Consider the following 15,673-nt stretch of genomic DNA (forward strand, 5'->3'; position numbering starts at 1 on the left):
GGAGTAATAGTGGAACCACACATGGAAATGGCAGTGTCGGGTATAGGTACATTAGTAGAGGGAGGAAACACAAAGAGTTCAGTCTTTGACAGGTTCAGTTTCAGATATAGTGAGGATATGATGTTAGACACAGCGTTTAGACAATCGCCGGTGTTTACTAGAAAGGCTGGCGTGATGTCAGGAAAAGAAGCGTATAATTGGGTGTCATCAGCATAGAGATGGTACTGGAAACCAAATCTACTGATTATTTTACCAATAGGGGCAGGGTACAAGGAGAAGAGGAGGGGGCCTACAACCGATCCTTGAGGAACCCCAACAGTAAGGGGAAGGTGAGAGGAGGAGGAGCCGGCAAAAGATACAGTAAAGGAGCGGTCAGAGATAGGAGGAAAACCAGGAGAGAACGGTGTCCTTGATGCCGATGGAGCGGAGCATAGTGAGGAGGAGCTGATGATCCACCGTGTAGAATGCTGCAGAGAGATCCAAGAGAATTAGCATGGAGTAGAGACCATTTGATTTAGCTGTTAGTAGATCATTAGAGACTTTAGTGAGGGTAGTTTCAGTAGAGTGTAGAGAGCGGAAACCGGATTGGAGAGGGTCGAGAAGAGTTATCAGAGAGAGAGCGGATCAGACGGGAGTGGACCAGGCGTTCCAGGAGTTTAGAGATGAAGGGAAGATTAGAAACAGGTCTATAGTTAACGGCAGAGTTTTGGTCGAGGGATGGTTTTTTAAGTAGTGGATGTATGATGGCATGCTTAAATGAGGAGGGAAAGATACCAGAAGAGAGAGAGAGATTAAATATTTTAGTTAGGTGAGGGGTGACAGCAGGGGAAAGGGACTGGAGCAGATGTGACGGAAATGGGCGACTGGTGCAAGTGGTTGGGCGAGAAGATGCAAGGAGCCTGCTTACTACTTCTTCTGTGACTGGTTCAAACTCAGAGTGAGCTAGATACAGTGGGGGAGGGTGGACGGTGCATGGTATGAGATGATTGGGAGATAATTTCCTGTCGGATATGATCAATTTTTTCTTTGAAGTAATTGGCCAGATCGTCAGCTCGAAGCTCTGTGGTTGGGGCCTGCACTCTTGGGTTGAGTAGGGAATTAAAAGTGTCAAAGAGACGTTTCGGGTTATTGGTCAGTGAGGTGATGAGGGTGTTGAAATATGTTTGTTTTGAGAGGTGAAGAGCAGTGTTGTATGTTCTAAGCATAAACTTATAATGGATGAAATCTTCGAATAGACTGGATTTTCTCCACAGACGTTCGGCGCACCTGGAGCACTGCTGCAGGAAACGTGTTTGCAGGGTGTGCCAGGGTTGTCGCTGTCTTTGTAGATATTACATAACTGTACATAATATTACATAACTGCATAATTAAGAGTATTAAAAAAAATACTGTACATGCAGGGAATAAAGTAGGACAGATTAACAACATCAATAAAATATGTATTTTATGTGGACTTAACATCACAAATGATTAAAAAGTGTAAACGATATATAATATAGCCTTACAGTTCTTTTCTAGTTACAAGAGCGATTTAATCTTATTCTTTATCTGTTCTGCAAAGGGAACCCGAATACATGTTTTACTAATTTTTCATCCACAAGAAACAGTTGATTTTCTCTGAAATCTTGTATTTAAGCACAGTGCAGCAGTTGGAAAGAGTAATCAAAACAGAGAAGTACAACATGTACATCCAAAAACGGCTACAGCAAACTAAAAATGAGAAACAAGGGAGGAGCAAAGGCTAACATCAACTACAGGGGAGGAGAAGGGACAAACTTCAAGGGGCAATTAGCCCTCTGTGTCTGTACTTTTACGTATTCTGGCTGATAACCGGTTCATGCAGCATTACAGGAACACCCAATTCTTACACTATGGCTGGTCCCAACAATGAAAGCAATTGTTACCATCCGCCTTCCATGTCTCCCCTTTTTCTTCATAGATTGTAAGCTTGCGAGCAGGGCCCTCATTCCTCTTAGTATCCGTTTTGATCTGTGTTTATTGTTATGCTGTAATGTTTATTGTCTGTACAAGTCCCCTCTATAATGTAAAGTGCTATGGAATATGTTCGCGCTATAGAAATAATAATTTTATTATTACTACTACCTTGGCCCGTGCAAAATTTTTGCACATTGGTCGTCTGGGGCGCAGGCAATTTCAGAAAAAGCAAGCTGGTCAAATGTAAATGTATTTCATGAGCTGATGAACACAGACAGGTATTTATGTATGTAGATTGGTAATACAATAAATTGGTTTGATAATTAGAGGCCAAAAAATGTTTTTCGGTTGAGGTGCCACCTGCAGGTCATTGTGTCTTTCTGAAGGTTTATGAAAATGAATGTTTAAACTGTATTTAGTGATAAAATCGTGGATGTGTGGTTTGTTTGGCTGTTTTCTTGCTTAAGGGAGCAAGTTTACCTTTCAAACGGTGTATCATGTGTGTGTGTGGGGCGAAGTAATCAGCGAAAAAGCAGTGTATGTTTACAAATGTGTTTGCCTATGTGCCTCACCTGCAGTGAAGTGTGCAATCCTCCAATGAGCCTGAAAATAGGCTGGGCAAGCACTTGAGCAAGCTGGAAAGACCCCAAGGCAAATGTTTGGAATTGTTTGTGATGTTTGTAAGCAGCTCTGTAGTAGTGTGCTTTGGAGCACTGTGGTGCCACCTGCATGTCATTTTTCCTTACTGCAGGTTTATGAAAATGAATGTTTAAACTGTATTTTGTGATCAAATCGTGGATGTGTGGTTTGTTTGGTTATTTTCTTGCTGAAGGGGGCAAGTTTACCTTTCAAATGGTGCATCATTTGTGTGTGTGGTTGCAGTATGAACGGAGATACAAAGTAATCACCGAAAAACAGTGTTTGGAAATAAAAGAATAGATTATTATAATTATTATTGGGCAGAGTTTCTGCCTAGCAACAGCAGAATGCAATGAACAACAGAGAATACATAATTTGTTCCCATTCATGGGACACAACAGTGGGTATACAGCTAAGTATTAGGTTAGTGATTCACACGAATGCACAAAAGAAAAGTACATATTGTGATTTTGTAAAGACAAATGCAGACATTGCTATTTTTTTTACAACATCCCAATGTTATTTTTTTTTCTTATTTTCTGTGAAGTAAGGTACTTTAGTTAAAAAGTACATTTTTCTTCATGTTTTTAAATAGTTAACAGTGTGCAATGTTTCCAATGCATGGAAATAAAAACTAGTATAAATATTTAGTGATTAAATCCTGTTTTGAGCACTACTGTACATAGAGGAACTAATTTACATTAAGCACACTTTGCCTTATTAAGGTACCAAGGAACCATAAGCTTGGTTGACTTAGGTCATATTCAGACTGGGAGGGTTTTGTTACGTAATGGCCATTTTTGTGCCTTTTTAAATGTTTTTGACTTGTCTTGTTATTGTTGAATAATATAAAATTATTTAAGGTGATCACACACATATACATCTCTTTCTTCGGTCTATTCTATTCTTCGGTCTATTTCTTCGGTCTTTTTAAAAGCTAAGACGCAACACGTTAACATAGCCTAAGTTTTTTTGCCAGTTTATGTGTATGAGATTTTTTTTCTGCTTTAATTGACTCGAAATTGTTTGCATTTGTTACATTTATTTTTCCACATTGAACACATTGAAAACAACACAATGTGGAACAGAAATGTTTTTTTCCCATTTAAATCATTAGGAATCTTATTCAGAGATTATTTGTAGCAGTAATTTCATGTGGATTATTTATTTTTTTAAATACTATAAATCTCTACATCCAATGATTTGCAATTTTTTTAATGAACTAAGAAATAGATTCTACAAAAAAAACAAAAAACAAACGCTCAGTTTACCCATCATGCTGTGAGCGGATTATTGCTATTGTTATAAGTCACCTAAGGTTTCCAACATTATTAAGTCATGATATAAAAATAGTCTCGGATTAACATGGTATGTGTTACAAAGATCGGCACTTACTTCACAGCCACACATTATACAACAGTTTACTCTATAAGGCTGTATTAAAGATTTACAACCAAATATCGAGTGAATAAAAAAATAAAAATAAACGCAAAGTATAATTTAAAGTCTAACAAGCATAACTTTTACTGCTGCACTAATAAAAGGCGACGGCTTTGTTTAAAAAATGGGAAAATATGAGTCATAACTGAACCCTATTCACAAGGTGTATTACAAGGTTGCAGCCACTTCCAACCACAGTGGACGACTAGAGGAAAAGTGTGGGATGGGGGGGGATTTACCAGTACATGGAAAGTATTAGGCAATTACTAAACAGATATAAATAGGTACACACTGAACAGATGTGCTACAAAATATCACCTCCAGCTGAGACACTTATACAAATATTCTATTCTTGTCATTTAGACTCTATTTATCAACTCTGAGTCCTGGGAGAGCTAGGCTTCCTCTATGTACTATGCTAGGCAAAAGAAACAGATTAATGTAACAGAGCGTTCATCAGAAGTATTTATCTACACTATTTCTAGCACAAAAATGGAGAATATGATGAGCTGGGTTTACCCAATTTAAAGGGCATCTGTTAGCAGGTTTTTGATATTTAATCTGAGAGCAGCAAGATGAAGGGGCAGAGAGCCTGATTTCACAGATGTGTCACTTGTTCAGCAGCTTGCTGAAGTTTTATTTATTTATTATTTAAATTAAATTATATTATATTATTTATTCATATAGTACCATTGATTCCATGGTGGTGTTCATAAGAAGGGGTTACATAGAAATTACAGATATCACTTACAGTAAACAAACTTACAATGACAGACTGATACAGAGGGGAGAGGACCCTGCCCTTTCGGGCTTACATGCTACAGGAAGGGGGGTTGCAGCAGCTCCAGTGATGGTGAGGCGGTAGCTTCAGTAGTGGTGCGGAGGCAGTGGGGATCATTGCAGGCTGTAAGCTTTCTTGAAGAGGTGGGTTTTCAGGTTCCGTTTGAAGGATTCAAATGTGGTTGACAGTCGGACATGTTGGGGCAAAGAATTCCAGAGGATGGGGGCTATTCGGGAGAAATCTTGGAGGCGGTTGGGTGAAGAGGGGCGATTAAGTGTGGAGGAGATAAGGAGGTCTTGGGAGGACCGGAAATTACGTGAGGGAAGGTATCGGGAGATTAGTTCAGAGACATATGGAGGAGACAGGTTATAGATGGCCTTGTAGGTCAGTATTAGTAATTTGAATTGGATACGCTGAGGGAATGGAAGCCAGTGAAGAAATCTGCAGAGGGGAGAAGCGGAGGAGTAGCAAGGAGATGAATTAGTCGGGCAGCAGAGTTAAGGATGGACTGGAGAGGTGTGAGGGTGTTAGCAGGGAGACCACAGAAAAGGATGTTGCAGTAGTCGAGGCGGGAGATGATGAGGGCGTGCACAAGCATTTTAGTAGATTGAGGGTTGAGGAAAGGACGGATTCTGGAAATATTTTTCAGCTGGAGGTTACAGGAGGTAGTAAGAGCTTGGATGTTTGGTTTGAAGGATAGGGCAGAGTCAAGGGTTACTCCAAGGCAGCGGACTTCCGGTAGTGGGGAAAGTGTGATGTCATTAATTGTGATAGATAGATCAGGTAAAGAAGATCTGTGAGATGGAGGAAAGATGAGGAGTTCAGCTTTGTCCACATTGAGCTTGAGGAAGCGAGAGTAGAAGAAGGAGGATATGGCTGACAGACACTCCGGGATTCTGGACAGCAGAGAGTTAGATCTGAGTGTCGTCAGCATAAAGGTGGTACTGGAATCCATGGGACTTTATGAGTAGACCCAGGCCAAGGGTATAAATTAAGAGTAGGGGTCCTAGAACAGAGCCTTGGGGGACTACAACAGAGAGAGGGTGGGATGAGGAGGTAGTGTTGGAGTGGTAGACGCTGAATGTGTGGTTTGAAAGGTATGATGAGATCCAGGATAGGGCGAAGTCTTTGTTGCCAAAGGAAGAGAGGATCTGTAGAAGGAGGCAGTGGTCAACTGTGTCGAATGCAGAGGACAGGTCTAGAAGGAGGAGTATAGAGTATTGTCCATTTGCTTTGGCTGTAGGTAGGTCGTTAGTAATTTTGGTCAGGGCTGTCTCAGTGGAGTGATGGGGGCGGAAACCAGATTGTAGATTGTCAAAGAGCAAGTTAGACGAGAGTTGGGAGGAAAGTTCAGCGTGGGCGTACAGCTCCAGGAGTTTGGAGGCTGCGGACTGAAGGGTATCAGTGGAGATGTTGAAGTCACCCATGATGATAGTGGGGATGTCAGTTGAAAGAAAGTGAAGAAGCCAGGTAGAGAATTGGTCAAAGAAGGCAGTGGTCGGGCCTGGAGGTCGGTATATGACGGCCACTTGGAGGTTGGAGGGAGAGTAGATGCGGACAGAGTGGACTTCAAAAGAGGGGAGGATAAGGGAGGGAATTGGTGGGATTGGGTTAAAGGTGCAGTTGGAAGAAAGGAAAAGACCCACTCCTCTGTGTCTGTTGCCAGGGTGAGGAGTGTGGGTGAAGAGGAGGCCGCCGTAACACAGCGCAGCAGGGGAGGCCGTGTCAGAGGGTGTCAGCCAGGTTTCTGCGAGGCCGACAAAGGCAAGATTGCGAGAGAAAGAGGTCATGAATCACACGAAGGTTATTGCAGATGGAGTGGGCATTCCAAAGTGCTCCAGAAAGAGGGAGCAGGGGGTTGGGGGTCAATGGCACGGGTTTTAAGTTGGAAAGATTGCGGTAGTTCTTATTAGATAGGGAGCGGTAGGAAGGGTTTCAATACAATCAGTGTTTTATCAGCAGGGGATGATCACTGCAGGACTAGTGCCTCAGTCTGCCTGCTGTGTAACCCGGCCTCCACCATTGATTGGCAGCTTGCTTTTAATATACACAGAAAGCTGCCCATCAGGGGTGTGGGTGGGGTTAGACACACCTTAGCAATCTGACCACTGCTACTTTTACAGCAGAGAAATCAGGTATTTTCTGAAAATGGTAACAGGCAGCCCAGTATGTGACACATTGATAGAATCAGGGGCTCTCCTCCTATATAACTCTGCTCTCAGATTCCATAGCAAAAACCTACTGACAGATTACCTTTAAGGCGAGGGTCAGCAAACCAGTAACTATCATCTTCATGTTGTGGTTCTTTAACTAGGACACTTATTTTGTGCTCATGAAGTTCAGGTTAAAGAGTGGATTTGTCAGGCATTATCACTGCTATGATCCCACTATGAAAGTACTTTCTGAGCAGCTATGATGGGAAAGGTTTCTCCTGTTTAGAACATGTTTTCTTTATTTTATTCTCTTTTATCTGGGATCTGAAGAAACAAAAAAAAAAAAATAATGTAAAAAGTAGTGTGCAACCCTTACCTTGCACAGCAGGAGGTCAGGACTGCAAAAGAGTCAACAAAAGTGCAGCACAATATGAGTATATGAGGTTTGACAAGACCCAATTTAAGGCTCATTCAGACACCAGATTTGCAGACAGACTAATGGGTACTTGTTCTATCGAGCTGTTCACATGTTCATGTATTTTTCCAGACAGAATGGTCTATTGTACTCCATATCACAGAGACATAACCAATTCTGATCAGAGTTAAGGATCTCACAATAATCAAAGTAATAAAATCTGAATAAAAAAAAATTTGTCTATTTTATGAATAGGAGAAAAATCACTGCTGTCAGAATGAGCCCTTGCAAAAGGCAGGAAAGTTCTGCCCAGATTGAACTGAATGCTCACTTCCATTATCCACTGTATCTGTCCCAGCATCTGGTGTAATCCACATCTAACTTAAGCGCCTTTTACACATAGCAATATCTCTAGCGATATCGCTAAAGCGTCACCGATTTTGTGACGCAACAGCGATATCGGTAGCGATATCGCTACATGTGACAATTTCCTCTGACTGCCCCCCCCCGCTCCGCTGGCTATCGCTGATCGCACGAGATCGTCCTGGCCCATTTCTCATCGTCGGCTTCCTGCTGGCGCCGACGAGCGACTACATGGACACGGGAGGAAGTCGTCATCAGAGCTGCTATCTGATAGGTAAGTAGCGACCGCTGCTGCATCGCTGGTGAGATCTGCCTGTTTGGCAGCTCACTAGCGACCACGTAGCGATGCACCAGCGATCCTGACCGGGCCGTATCGTTGTCGGGATCGCTGGTGCATCGCTAAATGTAAAGGGGCCTTTAAACTCAAGGAGACATGGCAGTTTTTATGTCTTCCGGCAGCAAGTACAAAAAAAGTGCCAATACAAGTCTATTGATCCGTGAAAAACATGGACAAGCACACATTGCAAATTATACAAGCTTTGTAATCACACCTGAAACCAGATAAAAAGGGGAGAAGTTGACTCAATCTTTGCATTGTGTGCCACACTAAGCATGGAGAGCAGAAAGAGGAGAACTGTCTGAGGACTTGAGAACCAAGATTGTGAAAAAACATCAACAATTTCAAGGTTACAAGTCCATGATCCGAAGTTTACAATCAATGGCACTGTAGCTTATCTTCCCGGATGGAGAAAGAGAAAAATTGGTGAAAAGCAGGATAGTCTGGATGGTGGATAAGCAGCCGCAATCAAGTTCTAAAAGAAACTCAAGCCGTCCTGCAAGCTCAGGGTGCATAAGTGCCAGCACAAACTATCCGAGGACATCTGAATTAAAGGGAATCTGACACCTATTTTTCGACTATAAGCTGTGGCCACCGAGAAAGCTAGACTGCAGTTTTTCAAAATGTACACGAGTAAGCCAAAATCCATCTGGGAAAGTATCTTGTAAGCAGATGAGACCCAAAGGCTTTTTTTTTTTTTTATGTGAGCAGAGAAAAAAAAATGACCCATGTCTCAATGTGTCTTTTTCCTTAGTGCATACAATAATATAACAATGTAGGCCTGACAGTTCATTTTGGGTTCCTTAAACTGGAGACAACTGCACCAAACTATTTTATTGTTAAGTCATTGGATGTAAGTGGGGAAGTTTCTGTTCACTAACATAATAGAATGGTGATTGGACAGTGAAGACTTCTAATATGGTGGAACCACAGGTCAGAGGCAAATACATGAATAGTTAACACAAAAGTACTCCCTCCAAACAACAAGTGTGTATTATGTATCATAAGTAGGTATCAGATCTTTGTAAAGCCACTGGAGAATATCACCAAAAAAAAGTAGTAGAGCGATGGAGGGGCAACAAGAACATGGAGGTGAATAGTTACCTCAGAAGTCATCAGTAAGTACAAGTTTCTTTTAATTTAACTCTTTATTAGTACTTGCTTAACTCTGGTATCAGACATAGCCTACCTGGGATAAACATTAGTGCGTATATAATACTGAACTTATAGTACTCGGGCACTCAAGAGAAGTATGGTCATCCATCTCATAAAACAATGTGTTGACTTGAATGAATATTGCAATGACTTTTATTGCCTGCTCAGCTAACACAATTCACATAATAAATGTTGCTTTTGCAAACAAGAGCTGGTTAGATAATATAGTTCAATTAGAGTCTACAATAAATCACAATAGAAAAAAAAAAAGGGGGTTGAAAATCCCAAAAGACCAATTTTTCACACATATCTTTATTATTCCATCATCAAGTTGCTATGACAGTGTTAAAGTATAATAAACACCAAGTGAGGGTAGCGGCTCGGAGGAATCTCTCCTGTGTGAAGGGAGGCATGATGGAATGCAGGAGGCCCCGTGTGAGCGCAGGCAATAAGGAGACAGCCCACTTTCTGTTTTCCACCAAGCCCTGACCTCTGGACCAACCATGTCTGCCCTTTTGCCCTTGCTTCGTCTAACAGGGGTTGTAGAAAGAGGCGAACAGGAGCAAAATGAAAATTAGTTGTTGCTTCTTAAGTCATCATTTTCAGCACGCCAAAGAAATATTTGTACACTATGGACATCACGAGTACATCAATCTGATAAAAGTATCCATAAAAAAAACACACATAAGTTTTCTTTATTTTCATGACTATGAAAATTGTAGATTCACTCTGAAGGCATCAAAACTATGAATTTACGCATGTGGAATTAAATAATTAACAAAAAAGTGTGAAACAACTGAAAATATGTCTTATATTCTAGGTTCTTCAAAGTAGCCACCTTTTGCTTTGATTACTACTTTGCACACTCTTGGCATTCTCTTGATGAGCTTCAAGAGGTAGTCAAAGGAAATGGTTTTCACTTCGCAGGTGTGCCCTGTCAGGTTTAATAAGTGGGATTTCTCGCCTTATAAATGGGGTTGGGACCATCAGTTGTGTTGTGCAGAAGTCTGGTGGATTCACAGCTGATAGTCCTACTGAATAGCCTATTAGAATTTGTATTATGGCAAGAAAAAAGCAACTAAGTAAAGAAAAATGAGTGGCCATCATTACTTTAAGAAATGAAGGTCAGTCAGTCGGAAAAATTGGGAAAGCTTTGAAAGTGTCCCCAAGTGCAGTGGCAAAAACCATCAAGCGCTACAAAGAAACTGGCTCACATGAGGACCGCCCCAGGAAAGGAAGATCAAGAGTAACCTCTGCAGCAGAGGATAAGTTCATCCGAGTCACAAGCAGCTCAGATTAGAGACCAGGTCAATGCCACACAGAGTTCTAGCAGCAGACATCTCTACAACAACTGTTAAGAGGAGACTTTGTGCAGCAGGCCTACATGGTAAAATAGCTGCTTGGAAACGACTGCTAAGGACAGGCAACAAGCAGAAGAGACTTGTTGGGGATAAAGAACACAAGGAATTGACATTAGACCAGTGGAAATCTGTGCTTTGGTCTGATGAGTCCAAATTTGAGATCTTTGGTTCCAACCACCGTGTCTTTGTGCGACACAGAAAAGGTGAACGGATGGACTCTACATGCCTGGTTCCCACCGTGAAGCATGGAGGAGGTGGTGTGATGGTGTGGGGGTGACACTGTTGGCAATTTATTCAAAATTGAAGGCATACTGAACCAGCATGGGTACCACAGCATCTTGCAGCGGCATGCTATTCCATCCGGTTTGCGTTTAGTTGGACTATCATTTATTTTTCAACAGGACAATGACCCCAAACACACCTCCAGGCTGTGTAAGGGCTATTTGACCAAGAAGGAGAGAGTGTTGGGGTGCTACGCCAGCTGACCTGGCCTTCACAGTCACCAGACCCAATCGAGATGGTTTGGGGTGAGCTGGACCGCAGAGTGAAGGCAAAAGGGCCAACAAGTGCTAAGCATCTCTGGGAACTCCTTCAAGACTGTTGGAAGACCATTTCCGGTGACTACCTCTTGAAGCTCATCAAGAGAATGCCAAGAGTGTGCAAAGCAGTAATCAAAGCAAAAGGTGGCTACTTTGAAGAACCTAGAATATAAGACATATTTTCAGTTGTTTCACACTTTTTTTGTTAATTGTATAATTCCACATGTGTTAATTCATAGTTTTGATGCCTTCAGAGTGAATCTACAATTTTCATAGTCATGAAAATAAAGAAAACTCTTTGAATGATGAGGTGTGACCAAACTTTTGGTCTGTACTGTATATATATTTTTTTTTTTTTTAGAAACCTAAAATTCTCAATTTTACCAATACCTCTGTTTTAGCAAAGGTCTTTTCCACGATTATATGCATTTATTTTTTGGGACTGGATTGCTCAAAACGTTCCATTTTGGCCACTTATACACAACAGCTTATTAAATGCTTAAAAATGGGTGCAGATTATCTTATCAGATTATGTGTATATTTTGCAATTATTTTTGTGTTTTGTTTTTTTTTTAAACATAGTTACTGAACATTTATCAATCACTTACTGTGTCCAAAAATTGTGGGGCTTATGCGTGCCAGCAGGGAGGCATATAGTGACCAGGGGGGCTATAGCAGGGGGGCCTATAGTGACCTTTGGGCATATCCATGATGGGAGGGGGTGCAGGCACATGCTTTATGCGCCGCTCGCCTGTCAAACAACTCGGCGCGGCTTTAGCACCGAGGTGATGGACAGTGGGTGCAGTGAATATTACATGAGGCTAATGAGCGGGAGCACGTGACCTCCTGCTGTCTTTGCAGCCCGCAGCCAGCCCAACCCCACCTCCTCTACAGCACACCGATTCTGATTATAAGAGGCACCCCCCATTTTCCCCCAAAATTTGAGGGAACAAAAGTGCATCCTACAATCCAAAAAAAACAATATAGCTGGAAAAATACAGGATGATAAATGATGGTTTGAAATAGGCCAATGTTGTAGGACCGAAACATTACAAACAAGTTTTTTTGGGATTGCCTGAGAAAGAAATATATTCTTTTCAATCTTGAGTGTCGATTACATTATACAAACGATAAGCAATGGAAGCAAAAATACCTATGTGTGACCATTTTATTAGCCAAGTACCTACATTTTTCAACTTTTTTTTTCTACAGCAGTAATCTAATATATAAAGCTCAAGTGTATGTATGTATGTATGTATGTATGTATGTATGTATGTATGTATGTATGTCCGGGATTGGCATCCGCACCGTCGCAGCTACAGCCACAAAATTTGGCACAGTCACACGTCTGGACTCAGAGAGTGTCCTAGGCTATGCTGTGAGGCGAAATTTTAACCCCGTGCGTTCCAATACACCAAACAATTTTGCCCCTATCTACATAATGGGGAAAAGGTGTGTGTATCAAGCCCCGCCCCTCATTATGATGTCAATGGTTGCCATGGCGACGCTGATGTCATAGGTTGCAAGCCCCGCCGCACACTATGATGTCATAATGGTTGACTATGGGATGGAGGATGTGTGATGGGTATATGGGCACTGGACTATGGGATGGAGGATATGTATGACGGGTATATGTGCACGGGACTATGGGATGGAGGATGTGTGATGGGTATATGGGCACTGGACTATGGGATGGAGGATATGTATGATGGGTATATGGGCACGGGACTATGGGATGGAGGATATGTATGATGGGTATATGGGCACGGGACTATGGGATGGAGGATATGTATGATGGGTATATGGGCAAGGGACTATGAGATGAAGGATGTGTGATGGGTATATGGGCACTCGACTATGGGATGGCGAATATGTATGATGGGTATATGGGCACGGGACTATGGGATGGAGGATGTGTGATGGGTATATGGGCATGGGACTATGGGATGGAGGATGTGTGATGGGCATATGGACACGGGCCTATGGGATCGTGGATATGTATGATGGGTATATGGGCATGGAACTATGGGATGGAGGATGTGTGATGGGTATATGGGCACTTGACTATGGGATGGAAGACATGTATGATGGGTATATGGGCACGGAACTATGGGATGGAGGATAATTATAATTTGTTATAACTAACCACAGTTAGTTACTATGCCCGGGCAGCGCCGGGCTCTTCAGCTAGTCTAATATGTAAAGCTCAAGTGGGTGTGTGTGTGTGTGTGTGTGTGTGTGTGTGTGTGTGTGTGTGTGTGTGTGTGTGTATGTATGTCTGTAAGTATGTCTGTCTGTCTGGGATTGGCATCCGCACCGTCGCAGCTACAGCCACAAAATTTTGCACAGTCACGCATCTGGACCCCGAGAGCGTCATAGGCTATGTTGTGAGGCGAAATTTTAACGCCGCGCGCTACAATTCACCAAACAATTTTGCCTATTATTCTTATCATTTCTATGGTGTTATCGTCCTTCTGTAAAGCTGGAAATAACACAATTTATTACCGTGCCAACACAGACCACCCTCTGACACAGAATGAAGGGAGCCCAGTATAACACAGGATAGGATTAGATACATGGCTCAGCAGACAGTATCACACAGAATAGTATTAGATACACAGCTCAGCACATAGTATCACACAGAATAGTATTAGATACACGGCTCAGAAGTCAGTATCACACAGGATAGGATTAGATACACCGCTGAGCAGAAAGTATCACACAGGAGAGGATTAGGTACACAGCTCAGCAGAAAGTATCACACAGGAGAGGATTAGGTACACAGCTCAGCAGACATTATCACACAGGATAGGGTTAGATACACAGATAGAGATGTTGTTTATCAAAAGGCTCTTGAATGAGTTGAAAATAATATACTATCAATACTTTGGTAATCATTTAGTTAATTTGTGTTGCAAATCTGAATATATGATGTGAAATGTTTTTATGTGCAATATAATCATTACAATTTGTTATAACTAACCACAGTTGGTTACCATGCCCGGGCAATGCCAGGCTCTTCAGCTAGTGTAATTCTAATTTCCTATATTCAATGTTTACATACTATAGAGTTTCACGGCGCAGCTTTAATTTCTTAATTACATATAGAGCGATTCTCTTAGGCTATGTGCACATGTTGAGGAGTTTGCTGGGCCAGAAAAGCTGCAGATGTAAAATGGTAACCACTGTGCACATGCTGCAGAATTTTCTGCGCGGTTTTGCTGCGGTTTCAAATCCACAGAAAGAAATGACATGTCACTTCTTTTCTGCGGATTCCGCTGCGGTTTACCATCTCCTCCATTGTAGAGGTGATAAACCGCAGGTCTAAACCGCAGCCTAATCCGCAGGTAAACCGCAGGTCTTTTGACCTGAAATTTACCTGTGGATTTTTACAAAACCGCGCGGAAAAATCTGCAGCTCTAAAAATTACGTGTGCACATACCCTTAGCCTACCTCTGTACACGTGTCTTTCTATACATTGTATTGCTGTGTTCTTCCCTTCTTCATTGATTTTTTGGGGAATAAACTACAGTTGATCTGTGCTAACGACCCATGACATAGGAAAGCGCTCATGCCTAAGTGCAAATCTGAGATTAGAATTGTGTTTTGCACGGATTATCTCTGTGCTAATAAAACTGGATCTTTTTGATGGATTTGGAATCTTTTTTTATTCATCCTTGTTTTCTCCCTCTTGGGTTTTGCACTGTATTGTATATACGGCCTTCATATAATGGACAATGAAATCTCTATATTATGCAGTGTCGTATACATTGTTCTGAACCTGTAATCTGATGATTGGATGAATATGGACATATCCCATAACATTAACACCTTTGTAGTAGTAAGTTGGCTAGAAGAGTGGAGCAAAAAGATTCTCAGGGCCGTGGTCTGACAGGAACATCAGTAGACAGGGGCCCACCAGAACTGAGCACTACAAATCTACTACATTCTTAGACTTCACTGGGCTTCTTCTAGAATTCTGGCGTGATGTCATTACCCTTTCACATCTAGGAATGTCATAACTAGTAAAAAAGGTTCATAGAGCTCTGATCCGGCAGCCACGGAGGACAGACAACTTGCAAATCTTTTTCTAAATTCCATTGATTAGTATTCATTTTTCAGCAAATTTCTAGTATAAGGTGACAAAATGTGATTCTCCTGAGAGCTTGTTTACTGAATAACCATTACCTGTTAAAAATGCAAAATGTCACTAATATGTGCGAGGTTACAACAAGCTATAAAGCAATCACCTGGAGGCAGATCAGGATCGGTGGGGGCCGTTTGTTGGATCTTTCTCGGCTTAATTGAGGATTTAGCACTGTCAGTGTTGCTTCGACTGGTAGAGCTTGAACCACAGCTCTCATGATCATCCTTTAAGATTAAAGAAAAAAAATGTATATAGTTAGAGAAAAAAAAATACATATAAACCAAAAATGTCACAAAGACGATACGAAAATGTCAAGAAAGTCACATTTGATAATACTAGACAACAAAAAGGGCTTTTAAGTTTAAAAAAAAAACAAAACACCTAAGCAATAAAAATATATATTTTAAA

At 41.5% G+C, this 15,673-nt stretch overlaps 1 protein-coding gene across 11 annotated transcripts in view; it reads right to left on the reverse strand.

Annotated features, from left to right (window-relative positions):
* VPS13B (vacuolar protein sorting 13 homolog B) overlaps positions 1-15,673 on the reverse strand; it is a 1,297,298-nt gene that overhangs the window by 1,180,401 nt on the left and 101,224 nt on the right. For all 11 annotated transcript variants that reach the window (XM_073550458.1, XM_073550457.1, XM_073550459.1 and 8 more), the window contains exon 4: positions 15,369-15,489. In XM_073550458.1, coding sequence (XP_073406559.1) covers positions 15,369-15,489 — 121 coding nt within the window. The remainder of the gene's footprint in view (positions 1-15,368; positions 15,490-15,673) is intronic.

This window comes from Dendrobates tinctorius, unplaced genomic scaffold (genome assembly GCF_039654945.1).
Source record: "Dendrobates tinctorius isolate UK_male_01 unplaced genomic scaffold, ASM3965494v1 ptg000165l, whole genome shotgun sequence".
Taxonomy (NCBI): Eukaryota; Metazoa; Chordata; class Amphibia; order Anura; family Dendrobatidae; genus Dendrobates; species Dendrobates tinctorius.